General features: G+C 39.8%; 1 protein-coding gene across 1 annotated transcript in view; it reads left to right on the top strand.

Annotated features, from left to right (window-relative positions):
* Nucleotides 1-12015, top strand: part of LOC145774400 (uncharacterized) — a 69042-nt gene extending 57027 nt beyond the window's left edge. Inside the window, exon 5 of the mRNA XM_082585647.1 lies at nt 5785-12015. Coding sequence (XP_082441773.1) covers nt 5785-5947 — 163 coding nt within the window. The 3' untranslated portion in view covers nt 5948-12015. The remainder of the gene's footprint in view (nt 1-5784) is intronic.
* Nucleotides 12016-18542: the final 6527 nt, after the last annotated feature.

The following is an 18542-nucleotide window of genomic DNA, read 5'->3' as shown; positions in this document are numbered from 1 at the left end:
TGCTCAGTCAGCTTGGACAAAATTTTGATCCGCTAGGCTTTGGAACGCCATTTTTTCTAAAAGCACGCCTTATACTTCAGCAATTAGCGATAGACAAGTTTGATTGGGACACCGAGGTCCCTGATAGCTTTGTTAAAGAATGGGAGTCGTGGCTTCGCTCTTTGGACCTGCTTAAGGATTTTTCGTTACCGAGATGGTATTTTGCAAACTCTGGTGTGTGCAGTCCGGATGATATTGTTTCATATCAATTGCATGGGTTTAGTGATGCTTCGAATCAAGCTTTCTCTTCTGTTGTTTACTTACGTAGACTGGTTAACGGAGTTCCGAGTGTGTCTTTCGTTCTGGGTAAATCTACCATTGTTGTAAAAAATCAGTTTTCTTGGCCGATAGCTAGGAAAGAGCTTGTTGCCGCTTTGAATACAGCAAGACTCGTGAAGCAGGCCTACGAGGCATTGAAGATGCCCGACTGCCTTAAGCATTTTTGGTGTGATTCTCGTACTGTGTTGCAGTGGGTTAAAAACCCTGATTTACGTTTGAATAAGTTTATTACGCGTCGAGTTGAGCATATTTTATTGTTGTCTGGAGCCAAGGATTGGCGTTTTTGCCCTACCGATATGAACCCAGCTGATGTTGGCACAAGGCCAAATCTTATTACAAAGAAAGAATTTCGAGAGTTGTGGTTAAATGGTTCTAGTCTTCTCTACCAGTGTGAGGAAATTCCATCTGTAGAAAATGCCACTCCAGTACCTGTCCATAGCCTATAGTACCTGTACCTGTACTCCAGTACCTGTACCTGTACTCCAGTACCTGTCCATAGTGATGCTTCGAATCAAGCTTTCTCTTCTGTTGTTTACTTACGTAGACTGGTTAACGGAGTTCCGAGTGTGTCTTTCGTTCTGGGTAAATCTACCATTGTTGTAAAAAATCAGTTTTCTTGGCCGATAGCTAGGAAAGAGCTTGTTGCCGCTTTGAATACAGCAAGACTCGTGAAGCAGGCCTACGAGGCATTGAAGATGCCCGACTGCCTTAAGCATTTTTGGTGTGATTCTCGTACTGTGTTGCAGTGGTATTCCAGTACTCCTCGTACTCCAGTACCTGTACCTGTACTCCAGTACCTGTACCTGTACTCCAGTACCTGTCCATAGTGATGCTTCGAATCAAGCTTTCTCTTCTGTTGTTTACTTACGTAGACTGGTTAACGGAGTTCCGAGTGTGTCTTTCGTTCTGGGTAAATCTACCATTGTTGTAAAAAATCAGTTTTCTTGGCCGATAGCTAGGAAAGAGCTTGTTGCCGCTTTGAATACAGCAAGACTCGTGAAGCAGGCCTACGAGGCATTGAAGATGCCCGACTGCCTTAAGCATTTTTGGTGTGATTCTCGTACTGTGTTGCAGTGGGTTAAAAACCCTGATTTACGTTTGAATAAGTTTATTACGCGTCGAGTTGAGCATATTTTATTGTTGTCTGGAGCCAAGGATTGGCGTTTTTGCCCTACCGATATGAACCCAGCTGATGTTGGCACAAGGCCAAATCTTATTACAAAGAAAGAATTTCGAGAGTTGTGGTTAAATGGTTCTAGTCTTCTCTACCAGTGTGAGGAAATTCCATCTGTAGAAAATGCCACTCCAGTACCTGTCCATAGCCTATATCTTCGTGACGAAGAGGAGTCGCTTGACGTTGGACAGGGTGGTCTTCACAGATTGATCGAGGCCGCACCTTCTTTGTATGTTATGAAAAAGAGAATCGCTTATTTGGTTGCTTTTGTTGAATTTTTGTGCTGTAAAACGAGAAAGCGTAGCTTTGTGAAGCCAAAACTGGATGCATCTTATCTTAACAGTGCTTCAGAGTTGGCTGTGAAGTTTGTTCAGAAGAGCGTGTATGGCGATGTGGTACATTTAATGACCAAACGATCGCCGGATGCCCTTGAGGAAGTGATAAAGCGAGGTAGTGTTGGCGCTTCGCAACGTGAGAAGGAACGGTTGAAAGAATTACGTTCACTTAAAAAGTACAGACCTTGTGTAGATGACGCTGGTGTAATCCGCATTGAAGGGCGCTTAAGTAATTCTCCCGAGATCTCTCTTGAAGCAAAGCATCCGATTGTTTTGCCTTCGAAGCACCCCTTCACTAGGCTTGTTGTACTGTCGCATCATAATGGAAATGCGCACTGTGGAGTACAGCACACTTTGTTGTCTACGCGACAGAAGTTTTGGATCGCTAATGGTAATGCTTCCGTGAAGAGGTATCTTAATGATTGTGGTGTATGTGCGATTGAGAAAGCTCGGCCTATAAGGCAGCTCATGTCTGATTTACCTTTGTCTCGCACAACTGCCCATAGGAAACCCTTTTTTGATTGCGGCTTGGACTATCTTGGACCATTGACCTTTGTTGAAGGTAGGAGTCACAAAAAAGCTTGGGGACTCTTATTCACATGTATGGCATCTCGCGCTATTCATGTTGAGCTGGTTACGTCATTGTCGCTGAGTGATTTTTTACTTGCCTTTACAAGGTTTACAGATTTACGTGGGCAGGTTAATGCTATCTATTCCGACAATGGAAGCACCTTTCAGGCAGCATCTAAAAAGTTACCCGAGTTGATAGAATCAGCTGAATTTCACAATGCCCTGAGACAGAGAGAGATAAACTGGGAATTTATACCTCCGTATGCTCCGGCGCAAGGTGGCGCCTGGGAGGCAATGGTTAAACAATTTAAAATCGCATTTTTTCACATTTTGGACTCTTCAATTCGTAAGCCCAGTTTTATTGAACTGCTTACGTACACCAGTAGTGCCGTTCGGATCGTGAACGAACGCCCTTTGGTACCTTTGAGTGACGACCCTAGGGATTTTACTGTCATCACCCCTGCCTCACTTTTGACCCCATACTTAGACCCATACTGTGCTGTTGGGCAACCACATGATCATGACCAATTAAGAAGGGATTATCGGTTCAATTTGTCACTTTCTCAGCAGTTTTGGAGTAAATGGATCGATTTTTACTTGCCAGGTCTTCAGGGCCGGAAAAAATGGCTAAAAATGGCCGAGAATTTGGAGCCTGGTCAACTTGTAGTGGTAGGTTCTCTCCAGGACATTGGTAAACGTGGGAAGTATCAACTTGGGAGGGTGCATGAGGTAGTTCCACAAATTAGGAAAGGGAAGCCTGTGGTTCGTAGAGCTAAAGTTGCCGTCTGCAACTATGATGAGAGTACGGGGAAAGTGAAAGTAGACTATGTGTTGAGGGATATTTCGTGCCTCGCCCCCGTAAAGAACACCTAAGTGTTAGGGTTTGAGCCTGGTTTTGTCTGCGGTGGCCGACACTTGTCTGAGCCCAGAACAGTCGGTTATTATCGCAACCATGGTATATAGCGTCATTTTTTGCGTGTACCTACTACCTATGGTACCAATTTCATGTATCGTCGTGTTTATTCTTATTGCTGTTCATTCTTTGCATGCCCTTTGTATTTGCGTATTAACTTAAACGTGAGTGATTCAAACAATTTGTGTATCATGTGTTTTTATTCATTGGCTCACAATTGTCGTCAATTCTTTTTTAGTTATGCCATGTCAGACTGTCATAACTAGGGGCCGCTATGTTACAGACGGTTGTTCGCCTGGTCAAACGTCATGTAGAAACCGTTCGGGTCTACTGAATATTACGTCATGGAAATTCCTAAAACATGAGCCAAAATTGCACCATCGTCCGTAAGACTCGTGTCAGACTGGTTTAAACCTGTTTCAGTTTGAGGCCTGTTTGGACATGAAATGCTGCGTCACGAACTGCTGGCGTGCCTTTGAGTTATCACAAATTTTTCTGATTCATTCTTGAAGTCGTGTGTTGGAAGTCGGTCGCACATTTAACTGGTTTATTTGGTGCTTGCTAGCTGGACAAATTCTCCGTCTTTTATCCAAGTAATCTGTATTGTAGTGACAGTTTTAGGTGTACGGCGTTGCACCAGTCATTTCGATAGCCGCGGGCTAATTTTACTGGAATACACTTTGAATAGACGTTTCGAAAGTGTGTTTATTTTTGGGTCATTGCATGCAGACGAACGGATTTGGGAATCTTACGTTACAATTTTCCCACGAAGAGATTATGGTTTACCGCTGTGACCAGTAAGGCACCTGCAGCTAATAAGGCCCGCTAATTTTCAAACCTCAATATTTTTCTAAATACTGCATAATTTTGAACGAAACTTGGAATGTAGTTGAATGACTTTAACACCATTCGTCATAGCACATGACTAGGGAACTGTGTTCCGAAAGCTAGTGTAATTTGATATTGCCAAAAAGAACCCGCAGCATCAGGCTATAACAGATCGTTTGAATCTACACTGTGAAGTAAGAAACTTGGAATGACGATACTTTGGGTCTATCTAAACAACATATCTATGAAACAAGTTTCTAAGTAAAAGGGGTTGTAAAATATTAAAAAAATCTCAAGCGGGCCTTATTAGATGCACGTGTTGTGAATAAGGTCCGGTTTGAATTAGCACCAAAAGTGATGGAAAAGGTGTATTTTCACTATAACAACACCACAAAACAAATTCTAATCGACAACACAGGCACATAACTAATAATTAAATACACAGAGACAATTATTCCCTCCCCCGCTCCATGCTCCATTTTTTAAAAAGCGACATGGTGTTTTTAGATATGGTAGGGATGATAAAGTATTTTGATTCTGAAATTATGATATTTCCATTGCAATAACAAATTGGATTAATGGTGTAACAAGAATTGTTTAGGTCACTCAAGTCTTTAACCCTCACTTTCTTAACCAGGGGTGCACAACGTTATCTCAGGGGCCCATGGGCCTCATTACTAAAATTAGCCTAGTCTGATCATCATTATCAGTCTTGCTTTAATTAGAAAAAAAGGTCAAATTTATTGGTTTTACTGCATCAGCATGCACATATCTTTCACATAAAATGCAAGAAAACGGAAGTCAAAGCGGTTTGTTAACTGCAGAACAGTCTAAAATATGTGAAAATTAATAAAACCACTCAATTTCAGTCCCCTCAAACTTCAACTTTCCGTAACTCAAAAAGTTCTCAACTTTGGGCTGTGAAACTTTACCAGTTAGTCTCAATTCACCATAGCAGCAATCAGAGCTTCCAATTTTGTTTAAAAGATTTGTAACAACGGAGATCCAGGGGGTGGGCCTTATTACTGGCCGGGCCTTATTAGCTGCAGATGCCTTACTTGTTGATCTTAGCAAAAATAAACACAGGCAGACATAAAATAATATTTTTCGTTCTCCTGGTGACCGCAAGATTGGCTACCACATGATGTTGAGAATGACAACCAGCTTTATTTCCGACATTTCGTCAGTCAGAACGATTGACTTCATCAAGGATGCTAAACCAGGTAAAACTACCTGTTCAGCAGCAAAATGGCACAACACAGAAAAATTTTGACGAAATGATTTGAATGACTTGAACTGCTGGCATTTAAGATTTTTTAACCACTTGGTGATTGAAGTCAATTTGAGAGGAAACTTTATGGATTCTGTTAGTTCTTGTATGTTGGTGATTCATTGTATGCTGTTTATAAATGACAATATTTTTCCACTCAACTCTACACTGTACATTATATTAAAGTGTTGCTGTTCTTATGTACTTGAAATTGCACTCATACACAATAGCCACTGAACTTGAGTTTACTATTGCAGACATATAATCCTGCAGTACATTGTCAAAAGCTAGAAGTAGTAGCCTATATCGTTACACTAACAGACTAACTAAGATTGATTATATCTTTGTAAAGTGGTTAACTAATTTTTTTTTGCAGAAATGAAATATCTTCAACTGACGATTTGGAAAGTTTGCTCGCGAGAAAGGCTGATGTGAGCAATGATGTGAGGCTGGAAATTCAGAACGCTATTAGCGGATATGGAGACCAGGACAAGAGAAAAAGAGCTGCTGAGCTTCTTTTGATGGACCATGAAAATTAAGCCAAGAAATACATTTTAATCTAATAGTTATTTGCCTAAGTTTAACCATCAAGCAAATCTTAATGGTCTGAAACACAGTGACCTATAGGCAGTGTTGGGCGCGATAACTCATTTTTCAGTTAAGCGATAACGATAATCGATAAACGAAAAATGCCTAAAGCGATAACGATAAACGATAAATCAAAAAAAGTTAAGCGATAACGATAAACGATAAATTATCGCCGATATTGTCCGATGACGATAAATTTTTTTTCTTGATTAGCGCTGCCCCATCCCATACAGCACGAACTGTTTTCATTAACATGACGAAAAATCGAACATAATATACTGTAAAGGGACAAAACTTTTTGTAAGTTATGCATAAATAGAATCGCAATAGCTGCAACGGGTATCGAATCTTCAACCTCTTGATCCAGAATCAAACCACTGAGGTAACCGCCGTGCTTATAATTATACCTTCAAATACCAGTTGGATGCTTTTATCAATTGAGTTACACTGCCGCTTACGTGCAGTAGGCAAAATAATTAAATCAAATAAAAATACCATAAAAAATTCCAAACTTTGTATTTTGCTCTCTGCTTAAAGGGCTGTTTACAACAAAGTCAGCAATAATTGAAAAAATTCCCAAAAACGCAATATGCTTGAAAATTTATCAGTAATCTTAAGCGTTATTGGTAGTAAAAATGTGCATACTGTGAAATCCATCAAGCTTGTCAAATTAGTCGTGTTTGCTTCAGAACAATAACATAATTATCGTAATTTACTGATAATTTCAGATAATTTTTTTTGTTTTCTTTGTGAACACCATCATTAAAGGATTGGCAGAACGCTGAGTTGTTGAGATAAGAATTACAATGTATTGTAGGCACTGTATTAGTGGGAATAAAAATATTTGATTGAGGTAGGCTATGTCGCATAGGTACAGTAAATGAGAAAGGTTATAGCCTACTGTATTTAGCATAATTTTACCACGCAACTCGATGCGCCTATTGTCATGCAAAAGCTACTACAAGATGCAAAACATGTGATGTCGGTCTGCATGTCAAATGCTTCAAGCAATATCATATTCCGCAATGACTTTTTTCAGTGATATTGTGTTACTTTGCTAATTTTCATCTTCATATTTTTTGAACTTTCATTTCAATAAAATGCTCGATGACAATAATGACATAACAATACATGAACAAGACATTTCCCGTTTATCACTTTGAGCGATAAGTAAAATGTAATAACGCTTAAGCATTACGCACAAGAAACTTGTGAAATTTGATAACTGATTTGCCTAGCGTCTTATATATAGGACGGCTTTTTTCTCAAAAAGTACAAACACAATTAGGAAAAAAATAATTGTGATATGTTTTTTAGGTCATAATTATGCAATTTTAAATTTTCCGAAAACTTTTTTAAGTACTTTCACTTTCGGCACAAATGAGTTAACTTTTTGAGTTAAATGGCACTTATGCATTTGGTTATTATTTTTGGATTAAAGTTATATCGCCAAGCTAGAAAAAAATCGATCTTACAGTCTACAACCGATCTTGTGTTGTTATTGTGTGTGAATTTTGTCTTTTAATCTGAGTTTGTGACGTAACCGCACGTCTCAAGGCAAGTTCTTGCAATTTTAGTTGCGCGTTGGGCTCGCAGTCGAGAGCCTGCATGTTCGACTCCAGCCACCCGCACTTGCTGTTGTTTCTCTGGGCAAGAAACTTTACGATAATTGCCTCTACCCAGTGATCGATTTCGAGTAATGGGTAGTACCAAATTTAAGTCATAAGTAGAGTAGACAACCGGAAACAGACGTTGCCGTCGGCTGCAGCGTGGGTCAGGTGTACGTCGGAAGGCGTACACCGATGCATAGCGCTCAAGTCCGCTTTCCCGCAATGCAGAATAAAGATAATAAAAAAACCAAAAAAAAACAGTAAGTTTCATGTTTTGACAAAAGAGATTTTATTTTTTTACGACAATTACTAAAAACTAACACTTCCAACGAAAAAAGAAAACACAAGAATAAAATTGTTGATCGTGAGGTGGCGCGAAAGACCATGTTTCCGATGTAAAAGCGGCCTCGTATTGCGACACTTTCACAAACCACTTGCCAGTTTCTTTCGCTTCAAAGGAATCACCTGTGCGCTTACATTTTAATTGTAAAATTCACTCGCGATTGCCCATTGCAGCAAAACAACAAGTGACTTGTTGCATGCATTTCATTGCATTGCAATTTGCAACTCTAAAAATTATTGTGTTGTCAGGGCCGTCGCTGCAGGGGGGCGTGCCCCCTCCCCTGATAACGACCTGTGGACACACACTTCAGGCACTGAAGAAGAACTGGTTTTAATTTTAGTTTTATTAACTAGGTGGCTAGTAAAAATATTACTTTTCATGGTCTTTCCACTTGTATTGATCCGAAATAAAATTTATCGGCGATTAATTATCGGCGATAAACAAATATTGCCTTTGGCGATAACGATAAACGATAACTGAAAAAATAATTGAGCGATAACGACAAGCGATAAAAATTTATCGCCGATAATCATCGCCGATGAATTATCGCCGATAATGCCCATCACTGCCTATAGGCTATGCACAGATTGTCAATATGCAGTTTAAAGTTTTGACTAGAGGCGCATCTGTTGGTAATCAAAATGGCTAGTAGGCTATACATGTAAGTTAAGTTTGAGCCACTTTTGTGCTATTGTTCATCATCAGTAAGTTCCTTTCTTTCGTCGAGGGTTAGAGGCAATTAAGTGCCAAGTTTCTCTGCTGTGAGATATTTCCACTGCAGTTTTGTAATCAAGTTCTGACCAGTCTTTAATATCAGTAGTCCAAATTGTTGTTCTTATCTGTTCTTGTCTGCGCCTATTTTGTTTTCCATTCATTTTTCCTTCTAGTAAGTTGTCTTGTCTTACATAGAATTATTGCGAATCATGAGGCCAAAATATTTCACTTTTTTTGTTTTAATAGTTGGTAGAATTTCCATGTTGGTTTTCATTATAAACAGTACATCTTTGTTTGTGATTTTTTTATTCCATAAAATTTTAAGCATTTTTCTAAAATCCACATTTCAAATGCCTCAAGTCGTTTTACCATTTGTGATGGCAGTGGTCATGTTTCAGCGTTGTAAAGTAATGTAGTCCAGATACTGTATTGTCAGTGGCGGCTCGTCATAAGGGACTGCGGGACTGCAGCCCCCCCCCAACATTTTTGTGCATATGTAAATTATATTACATATAGATAGTTTTGCCATGTCTTTTTAATTTATTTCGCTTGAAGGATTAAAAAAACTCTTAATATTAATTTTTTTTTGTAATAAAAAAGAAATTTGTGTTACAAAAATTAATTGGCAACTCTGGGTCTGCAAATTCTGCAGGTCCGGTGTTGCTTGTTCTTTTTTTTTATGACGTAGGTTTTTCAGAAAAAGCTTTCTAGCGACAATGAACAAGCGCTGTAGGGACTGAAAATAGAGCAGACCCTGGTCACTGGCAAGGATGCCAGAGCTTGGTTTTTCCACCTAGATCTGGGTTTTTTTGACCACATCTGGGTTTTAAAATTTAAAATTTTTTTCAAATTTAGGTAAATCTAGGTTTTTAACTTAGTACAGAGCTTGCACGATCCTCGATAAATGGTCCACACTGCAACACAAAAATGATAAGGTACCGGTAATGTTTTTTGCATCAGCTACTGCAGTTAGTGAGGTACAGGATGCTGAAGAAATGATCCAACTTTATGAAAATGTGGATGACTAAAAATTGGAGTAGTACAGCTGTTTGTGTTACTGAACATTTATTTATTGTGAATTTGAGTTATTCTTTTCAACGTTATGTTCAAATAAAAAAGGCTAAGCAGGGTCAATTGCTAAGAACCAATTTAGTTGTACACCAAACTGTAAGCAGGCATTATGATTCTCCTCAGCCACAGTCTACAACTCACACAGCAAAAGTTTAGTTCAAAAGTCAAAACTAGCTTTAATGGCTAGCCTATACACTCATACATCTAGTCAGTTTTAGAAATTTTGGTTAAACACACACTGAACCTTGCTAGCCAGACGCTTTATCAAAAATCTTTGCTGTGAGCCCTTATAGGCCTACCAAGCTCTTGTTTTTGTATATAGTTATATTCCATATATATATATTAACTACCGTACCATATTAAGATAAACATGTATATTGTATAATTATATACACGTGTTACTATTTGCAGCTTTCTGAGGCTTCTGTGTAATGATTTAAAATGGTGCTAACAGCACACGCAGGTTTTTTTAACCGCTTTACTACATATTTTCTGGACCTGGGTTTTTTGCCTCATCTAGGTTTTTTTTAGCACACAATCTAAGTTTATTGGAAATTTGTCGCTGGCATCCTTGGTCACTGGTCAGGGATTCCAACTTTGGTTCTCGTAAATCTTTAGGGTAGGCCTAAGCGTGTGGAAGCTATCGGTGATTAGGTGAAGGGATCATAGGTTACTTTACTTGACCTGTGTTTTGAGAAGTCACTGAGACAGACTAGTTTTGATGTGAAGTAAAGCCAATTACTGTAATTATTTACTGTAATTCACAATTCGTCCTTTTGGGATGATGGCGTCATGAAACGTCACACAGGTTGGAATGGACTATTATAAAGAAAGAAGTACGGGGTGGAAATACACTAAAAAACACCTGAAGGAAATTTTCTCCCATTTATTCATTTGTTATTCAATTTCAACAAATTTGCTATCGTTGGAAAGCACAAGCATAGATCTAACCAACTAAGTTAATACCAAGTCCCAAAATAGTACTAGCTCCATCTGGTGACCATCTAAACTTGACCAAATTCAAGCCATTATCAAAAGTTTACTTTAAATGATAAAAACATTAAACGACAGCCAATTAAAAGAACATGTTACTGTGTTACTAACCCTAACTCAGTGCATTTATAACTCAGTCCGGTACAGGTTTATAATTATTTATATTAGGTTAGCCTACTGGTTGATGCAGCCCCCCCATGTTTTGAGACCACGAGCCGCCACTGTGTATTATAGATACTGTATTTATGTATTTCATGATTCGTTTTCGAGTGTGGATGTTAATTTTGCGTGTTGTCAATGTCTTTTTCATTTTTACAAATTGTTTCTTGCTATTTCTATTCAATATTCCCGTATTGTATCTGCCATTTTCAGTTATTGTGTGTCCCAGATAAATAAAGGTTTTGACCTTTTCGACCAGCATTCCGCCAATAGTAACATTTAAACTTTGAGCATTTTGTTTTCTTGTAAGAATCATCGTTTTTGTCATTTTGTGTTACTTTGTTGTTATATTCCTTTCCAGTATTGTTTACTTTTTCTATAATTGTTTGAAGAGCTTCTGCTGATTCAGCCAACAAGGCAGTATCATCTGCATACCGCAATTTAGATACAATCATACCTCCTATACAAATACCCTTAATTCAATCAACCTGTCTGAAATCATATCTGTATACAGGTTGAAAATACATGGAGATAGTTTACATCCCTGGTAAACTCCACGTTTTATATCAATTGCACCAGATAAACCACCTTCCATCTGAATACACGCTTTTGCGTCCAATATAGACTGGCTATTACTTGCAATTCAATTTATTTTTATTTTTTGGAAAACAACAGTCTTGCTACCTTGTGCTATGGTTATCATACAAATAATGGACTCCATTTTGGCACTTGCGCTGAAAGTCGAAAAGACGTCTGGCAACACTGGTAATAAGGAAGGATTTGTCATTTTTTAACGTAATATTAGGAGTTTTGCAGTGATTTGAGATTCAATGATCACACTTTAGCTATTTGGATTCTCAAAACTGTTATTCAAAGGGATATAAAATGAATTTAGCTTAGAGTTCAAAATCGAAATTACATTGGCCTTCAGTCCGGTCTCCACTTCGCATTTTGGCAAGGCCTGTGCATATGGATTGCTATAGTTTTAAAAGATAGTTGTACAAGCAGGGATATCTAAAGAAGGGGATACGAAGGCTTTTATTACGTCTGACAATAGAAGGGCTATTGTTTATCGTAAATAATCTGTGTTTATCATAAAGTGACAATTGGCACCGATAGCAGTTTAATAAATCTTGTTATGATCACTTGCATTGCTCTATTAACATCAGGCCTGGATATTCACAGCATGCTCGTGGTTGCTTGTTAATTCAACCACCCTGTTCTTTCTTTCTGGTAACAGCTATGCATTAACTGTTACCCAACCTGTCTTCTTTCTAACCTTTTACTCAAGTTCCACTACTTCTACATGTGTTGAGTTAAGATGGTATATTGTCAAAAGAGACTGGTTCAATTGTGATGTGGAATAGTCACTTCACACTCTTAATTACGTCCGTCCGTTAGGTTCACACATCGTAAAAGGAAGACGAAGCACGTTTGGAAAACACAAGTTAGAAAATTAGAAAAAGAATGACGAGAGATTGTCGCTCAAGCGTGACAGTGCATCGCAATGATGACGTCACGATTGCGTGACAATCCATGTCACAATACGGAGACAGATAACTTGGCCATAATTTCGTGAACATAGCAGCCTCCAAGATGAATATTACAATATCCATCTTCCAGAAGATTATTTTTGCCTAAACGAAATTACTCATCATTGGCCATACCTAACACGCATTAAACATAATAGCAATACCGCATAATATTGTCGTATAAATAACATACATAGTCATGTAGATGAACCTGTAGTCCCATACTGCTGTCTGAAGGTATTTAAAACGGACCATGCTCACACGACATTACAGTACTAACACACCATACACCTAAAGTTATACAAAACAAAGTTGTCATATGAAGATACTAAATTAAATGTGAAAGAATGAATAAGATGCTCCGCTTAGTCACAGGTATCACAAGCAAATTTGCTGTAAGCGATATTGGCGTAACTCAAAGTGACAATATGTACTTGATAAATACATACGGTTCCAGCCAGACTGTATCTATTTAATTTGTAAACAGCCAACATAAGCATCATACATCACACAAGTCATAAGCAATTACACATTAATAAAAAAAAGTGAACACATTTTCTATGAGTGACGTCCCTTAACGTCCATCTGGGGGGCCCGAACCAACTGGAGCGAGCACAGCAGTGCGTGCCCGCGCGCCCTCCACCGGAGCAACGCAAGAAATATCACGAAGCACGGTTTCAACGTGCGACTTCTTTGTGTTAGTGTCCCATGCTACCACAGCCACCCTCACCCTTCTCACAAACTCTTTTCTCTTTCGATGCTGCGGTAAAATTTCAACCACTCTGCCGATTCGGTAGTCCCCTCGTTTAGGCCGATCATTCATATCCCATACCAGGACCAAGTCTCCGGGTTCTAAATTGCGACAGATGTCTCTCCATTTTCTTCGACCCCGCAACTTAGGTAGACAGAAATCTGTCCAGTGACCCCAAAACTTATCAGCAAGTGACATGCTCTGCCGCGAATCTGCCAGCGTGGCCTCTTTTAACTCCTGCCTTAATTCATCTACCATGCAGTCGCGCGTCAAATTTTCACGTTTCAACCAGTTCACGTTCTCAAGATCATTGCAAACCTGTACTTTCCTGACTGTGGCACGACTGTCCGAACAAAGAGGAGACCGCCCCCCACCGGCTAGCCATCCCAACGGTGTGTTGATCGCGTGCGGCTCATACAACGTTTTACCAACTCGCTCTTCAAGCACAGTTAACAAGAATGGACAGTCGTCGCCTATCAAAATGTCCACAGTCTGACGATTTTCTAATTCAAACACACTAATGTCATCAAAATGTCTGTAACCACTCAATTCTTGCTTATGAGGCAAGGTTTCAATGTCATCGCTCCATGGCGTCGAACAAACAACATTATCTATATTAAAACTCTCACCAGTCGACAACGATTTTACCACAAATTTGACCAAACCAGCATCAACTTTCGCATCACCGTTTAATGTTTTCATGGTAAAGGAAATGTTTTCATAGGGCTGTAAACCCAACTCTGCACACAATGATTTTGATACCAGCGTTATCTGGGATCCATAATCAAGCTGACAGTACACCAACTTTTCTAAGCCAGTTGCCGGGTTTATGACCTTCACAGCAACTGTTCGGTTTAAAACTTTACAAGGTGTCACTGTCACATTTCTCAAAGAGACTGATTTTTCTCTACCTTGAACTCCAGTTTTATTAACCGCAGACTTGTCAACTTTGTCCACAGCGGACTCGCGTACCTTCTTTGGAACTGGTTTGTTTGCTGGCCTATCATTAACGACCCATTCATGCAACATAGCGAAATGCTTTGGCGTTTTGTAGTTAGCGTCCTGACACTGATCACAGTTCATGGCACAGCGACAATCTCTAGCCCGATGCTTTCCTCCACAATTATAACAGAGCCAATGTTTGTAGAAAAACTCTTCACGCTTTGCCACAGTCATACCCTGCAAACGATGACATACCTCCAAACCATGATCCACATTCACACCAAACGAAAGGCAACACTCACACAACGAGACACTCGTTTTTGACGTTGCGGAATTTATATTACCATAGCCGTCAACCTTGGCCGCCGTATGTTTCACTTGCAATGCACCCGCGTCCCTTTTACTCTCCGACTTACCAAAAGAATGGTTATTGCTCGACTTATGGTCCTCACTCATTAACCAAACGCCAAAGTCGGTTGATTTCGCATTTTCTTCCGCAATAACAAACTGCAACAAACTATCAAAGGAAGGGTCCGCCGTACAACCAAATTTATCACCTAAGAAATCAATGAAGCGTTGACGCGCATAAACGGGCAAACGTTTAGCTAGATCACAGACAAATTTCCCTTCAAGGTAGTCCAACCGCTTGTATGCTGCCGCATATATTTGGCAATCTAGTAATTCTGCCCGAAACTTGCGCCAACCAGTAATGTCAGCCCCCGACACACGCGGTCCAAATCGGATACTTTTAACACAAGCCTCAGAATTAAAACCGCCGCGAACAGAAAATCTTAAAGACAGACGCTCCAATGCCATATTAGCACGCATTGCTTCGTTGTAACCCGGGGTGCTACTGATCACCAAGCTTATGTCTTGCGCAGCAGTTTTAATACACGCTGCTCTAATCAAGCTCAGTTTCATATCCTCATACGGGCATTTTTCTAACAAAGCATTTATCTCGTTTCTAAAAACAATAAAGGGCATAGAAAACCCGTCATATTTTATAAGCGAGGCCATGTCAAGATAGTCCTTCCTTGACGCCTTTTCGCACGCTCCGTCGTAGGCTAGGGGCGGTTTCTGTTCTCTCCTTGCCATCACGTCACTTTCATGCAGGGGTAAGCCATGATACCCATCATGGACTACACTACCCTTAGGGATATACCTAGTAGTATCAGTAAATCCTGGCGGAGGTCTAATAGGTCTCTCATAGACAGGTACATTTAAGCTAGGGGCCATTAACTCGTCTGCTTCGTTAGCAGCCTCCATATGGGCACAGAATTTAGACAACACTGAGTGAGGGGCTTTTTTTGGTTTCTCGCTTTCCTTGAGATGGGGACCATCTTTCACCTGGGCGCTCGTCTTGGAATCCCGCGTGCGATAACTCCTCAAGCTATGTGTCTTCTCTGTATAGCATTCCGACATGGCCATCTGCTTCTGCAAGCTAGCACGTACTTGTAACTCCCTAAGCTCTCTGGCCAGCTTACGCTCTTCTCGGGCTTCCTGTTCCCGGGCCTCCTTAAGCTCTCTGGCCAGCTTACGCTCTTCTCGGGCTTCCTGTTCTCGGGCCTCCTTCAATTTCCTTGTCTCTCGCGCCTCATCTAAGCGGTTCTCAATTTGAATCTGTTCTAATTGAGTTTCTAGATCAATCTGAGCTAGAATATGCGCAGACCTTCTGCTTTTCCCTGCAGATGAGGGAGGAACCCCAATGGTTATGTTTGGCAGGGAAGCTGAATTAACTGGGAGCGAGTCTGTTAGCTCCTCCCATCGTTTCTTACATCTCCTCACCAACATCTCAAACTCGGGGGCGACTCGAGGTTCGGAATCCTCCTTCTGCGTCATGGCACAAAAGTCTCTAACCCTCCAATTTAGAGCTTTGATATGTTGTGATTCAAATTCTATGACTTCGTCTCTGCTTCTTAGTTCCCCAAGCTGTCTCGTGGCCGCACTGATGTCATTAAGTAGCTGACGCCTTCGTTGACGGGCTTCCCTGTCATTTTGTAGCCCTAACACTTCTTGGTGAACCTCCTCTCTACCGACCTCTGAGGGCAGTTGTGATTGTACTACTGGTCCACTCACCGGAGGCCGCGCTACGGTGGCCCCACTCTCCGCGACAGATCCACCCCGCCCCACCAAAGAGCGGCGGACCGGCCCCTGTACACTCCCCAGCCCGCCCGAGACCCACAGACAGTCCTCAAGGGAAGCGGCACTCATAGTTATTTCAGTAATTAGTAAATAGATTAATGTACGGTAATCAACAAATTAATCCCTCACTACTAAATATCAGTACCGGTAGCCTACACAAATTTGCTATAAAAGCTTGATAACATACACAATCAAATTAAGTAGCACACTGACCAGAGGCAGGAAATAGTCCTCGCACCACTGCCCTTACGAGAAGCGTCGCACCCTTTGTCCACGTGGTCCAGTTTCAAAATGGCGTCGCGCGCTTCGTCTTGTGGTCGGTGGAATATCACAGTTTCTTGCTCTCCTCGGACAGTTCGATCGTTGAAGGATTGTTGGTCTGGTGACCGTTCCCCAGCCGCTTCAGGCAGTATAAAGTAACCGTGCTTATACTACCCCACAGCAGAATTAGTGACTTCTCTAGCTGGAGATCTGGTTTCGCTTTTCGATTGCTGTTCTTTGGCCGCTTCGGTTGGCCAGCAATATGCATTTTACAACACCAGCAAAAAACAATTCTTGTAGCTTCACTATTGAAGTGACCAGCGTAACACAATTAACCCTTTGCTTTTCAACGTTTTTTTGGAAGTTAACTGCTCAAGGGGGGGCCGTTTTTGGATCAAATTCAATCAGCTGTTACGTGTTATCCGCTGATGCTATTTGAACAGAAGTTGCACTGGTGTGAAAGCAAATCATTTGTATATAAGTTTGAAAAGTCATTATTTTAAAATTTTATATGTTAAACTTGATATTTCAATTTTTGCAAAGGTACCCAAAAACGACAATTTTGATTTAACTTGCCGCTATTTAATTACCGTGCTAATCCGATTTCATGCAAACTTCTGAATAACAAAGAGCTCGATCGAACGCACGAAGTGTGTGTGCGGTGTGCCGAATCATTGCATTGATTAGAATTTACGACTTGCGAGCAAATCTTATTGTAAGCTACTCACTGATTCTAAAATAGTTACAATCAAAGTAACATTGTTACACGAATTTGAAAAAAAAACAAAACTGCGTTTGTTGTCTTACATTTTTATCCTAAACTAATGCATTCCCAAACTCATGGCTAGCTTCTAGTTTTATGGAACCAAATTTCTCATAAGTAACACCTTAGCCTGCTTGAATAGCTGTTTACATCTTCGTTTGTGTATTTAGGTCTACAATTGAGTTTGTAGTATGAATATTTTTAGTAGAGAGAAGACAGTTGAACAAGTTGTTGAAATTATCTGAAATTTCTAAGTTCAAATTAGGTGCTTTTGAAATTGTGGATTTGTGTCAAGTCGCATCACAAATATCATGCAGGCCACATCATAAGTCATTTCGCTTACGGGTGTTTATAAACATGACTCATAAATTACATCCACAAAAAATACAGCATTTATATCAACAAAGCTAAGTTCGAAGCTCACTTTTTATTGAAGATTGTGTCAATCAATTCGAAATAATGCAACAGCGAATTGCCGCCAGCGTCGAAATAATGCAACAGCGAATTGAGGAACGTGCGTAAACAAAGGAAATGTGAAATAACCCACAGTCAGCAAATCTACATAAATTTAACGTTTACAAATGTTGAATCAATGTAAAAGGACTGGATTGCTGACTGGGTCCTTATTGTTTGAAGCACTAAAAATACGCGTAATATCGACAACATCAGCAAGGCAGTGATTATGTTTCTGGCCAAAAAAAAAAAAATAACTTTTGACTTCAAAGATAAAAATGATTATAACGAAGCTTCAAAGTTTGTCGTAAAACATTTTACAGAGATACAATAAACATAATCATTTTGTGCCAGATTGTGAGAAGACTTCCTAGATTCTTTCCAACCATTTGCATGATTGCAAATTATTTTCTATAACTCTATATTGCTAAAAAATGGCTTCTTTGTTGAAACAACGTGGCTACAATTCTATAAGAAATTCTTAGGCCTACTACATTGAAGTAATGAAATTTTTTTTGTGATTTTGCTGATGACGTTTTACAATATCCGAGAAGTAAAAAATAATAATGATGAATTATTTTATAAAACCGTGGTTTGCAAGTGCTTCACAAAAAATTGTTGAGGGAAAATTTACTATTAGACGTAAAACGTTTGTAAAAGAAAATTGTCGGTTTACGTATTTATAATGTTTATTGCGCTGTTATCGAATTATAAACTGCCTGTATTGTCTACCTTTGTGGTTGCCGGCCAGCTTAGAGCAGCATGCAAACCATGCGTTTTTGGTATTTGCATCGTGTTATGATTCTCGAAAA

This window comes from Aplidium turbinatum, chromosome 7 (genome assembly GCF_918807975.1).
Source record: "Aplidium turbinatum chromosome 7, kaAplTurb1.1, whole genome shotgun sequence".
Taxonomy (NCBI): domain Eukaryota; kingdom Metazoa; phylum Chordata; class Ascidiacea; order Aplousobranchia; family Polyclinidae; genus Aplidium; species Aplidium turbinatum.
Note: the sequence above shows the minus strand (reverse complement) of the source record. Positions and strands in the feature narration are given on the sequence as shown.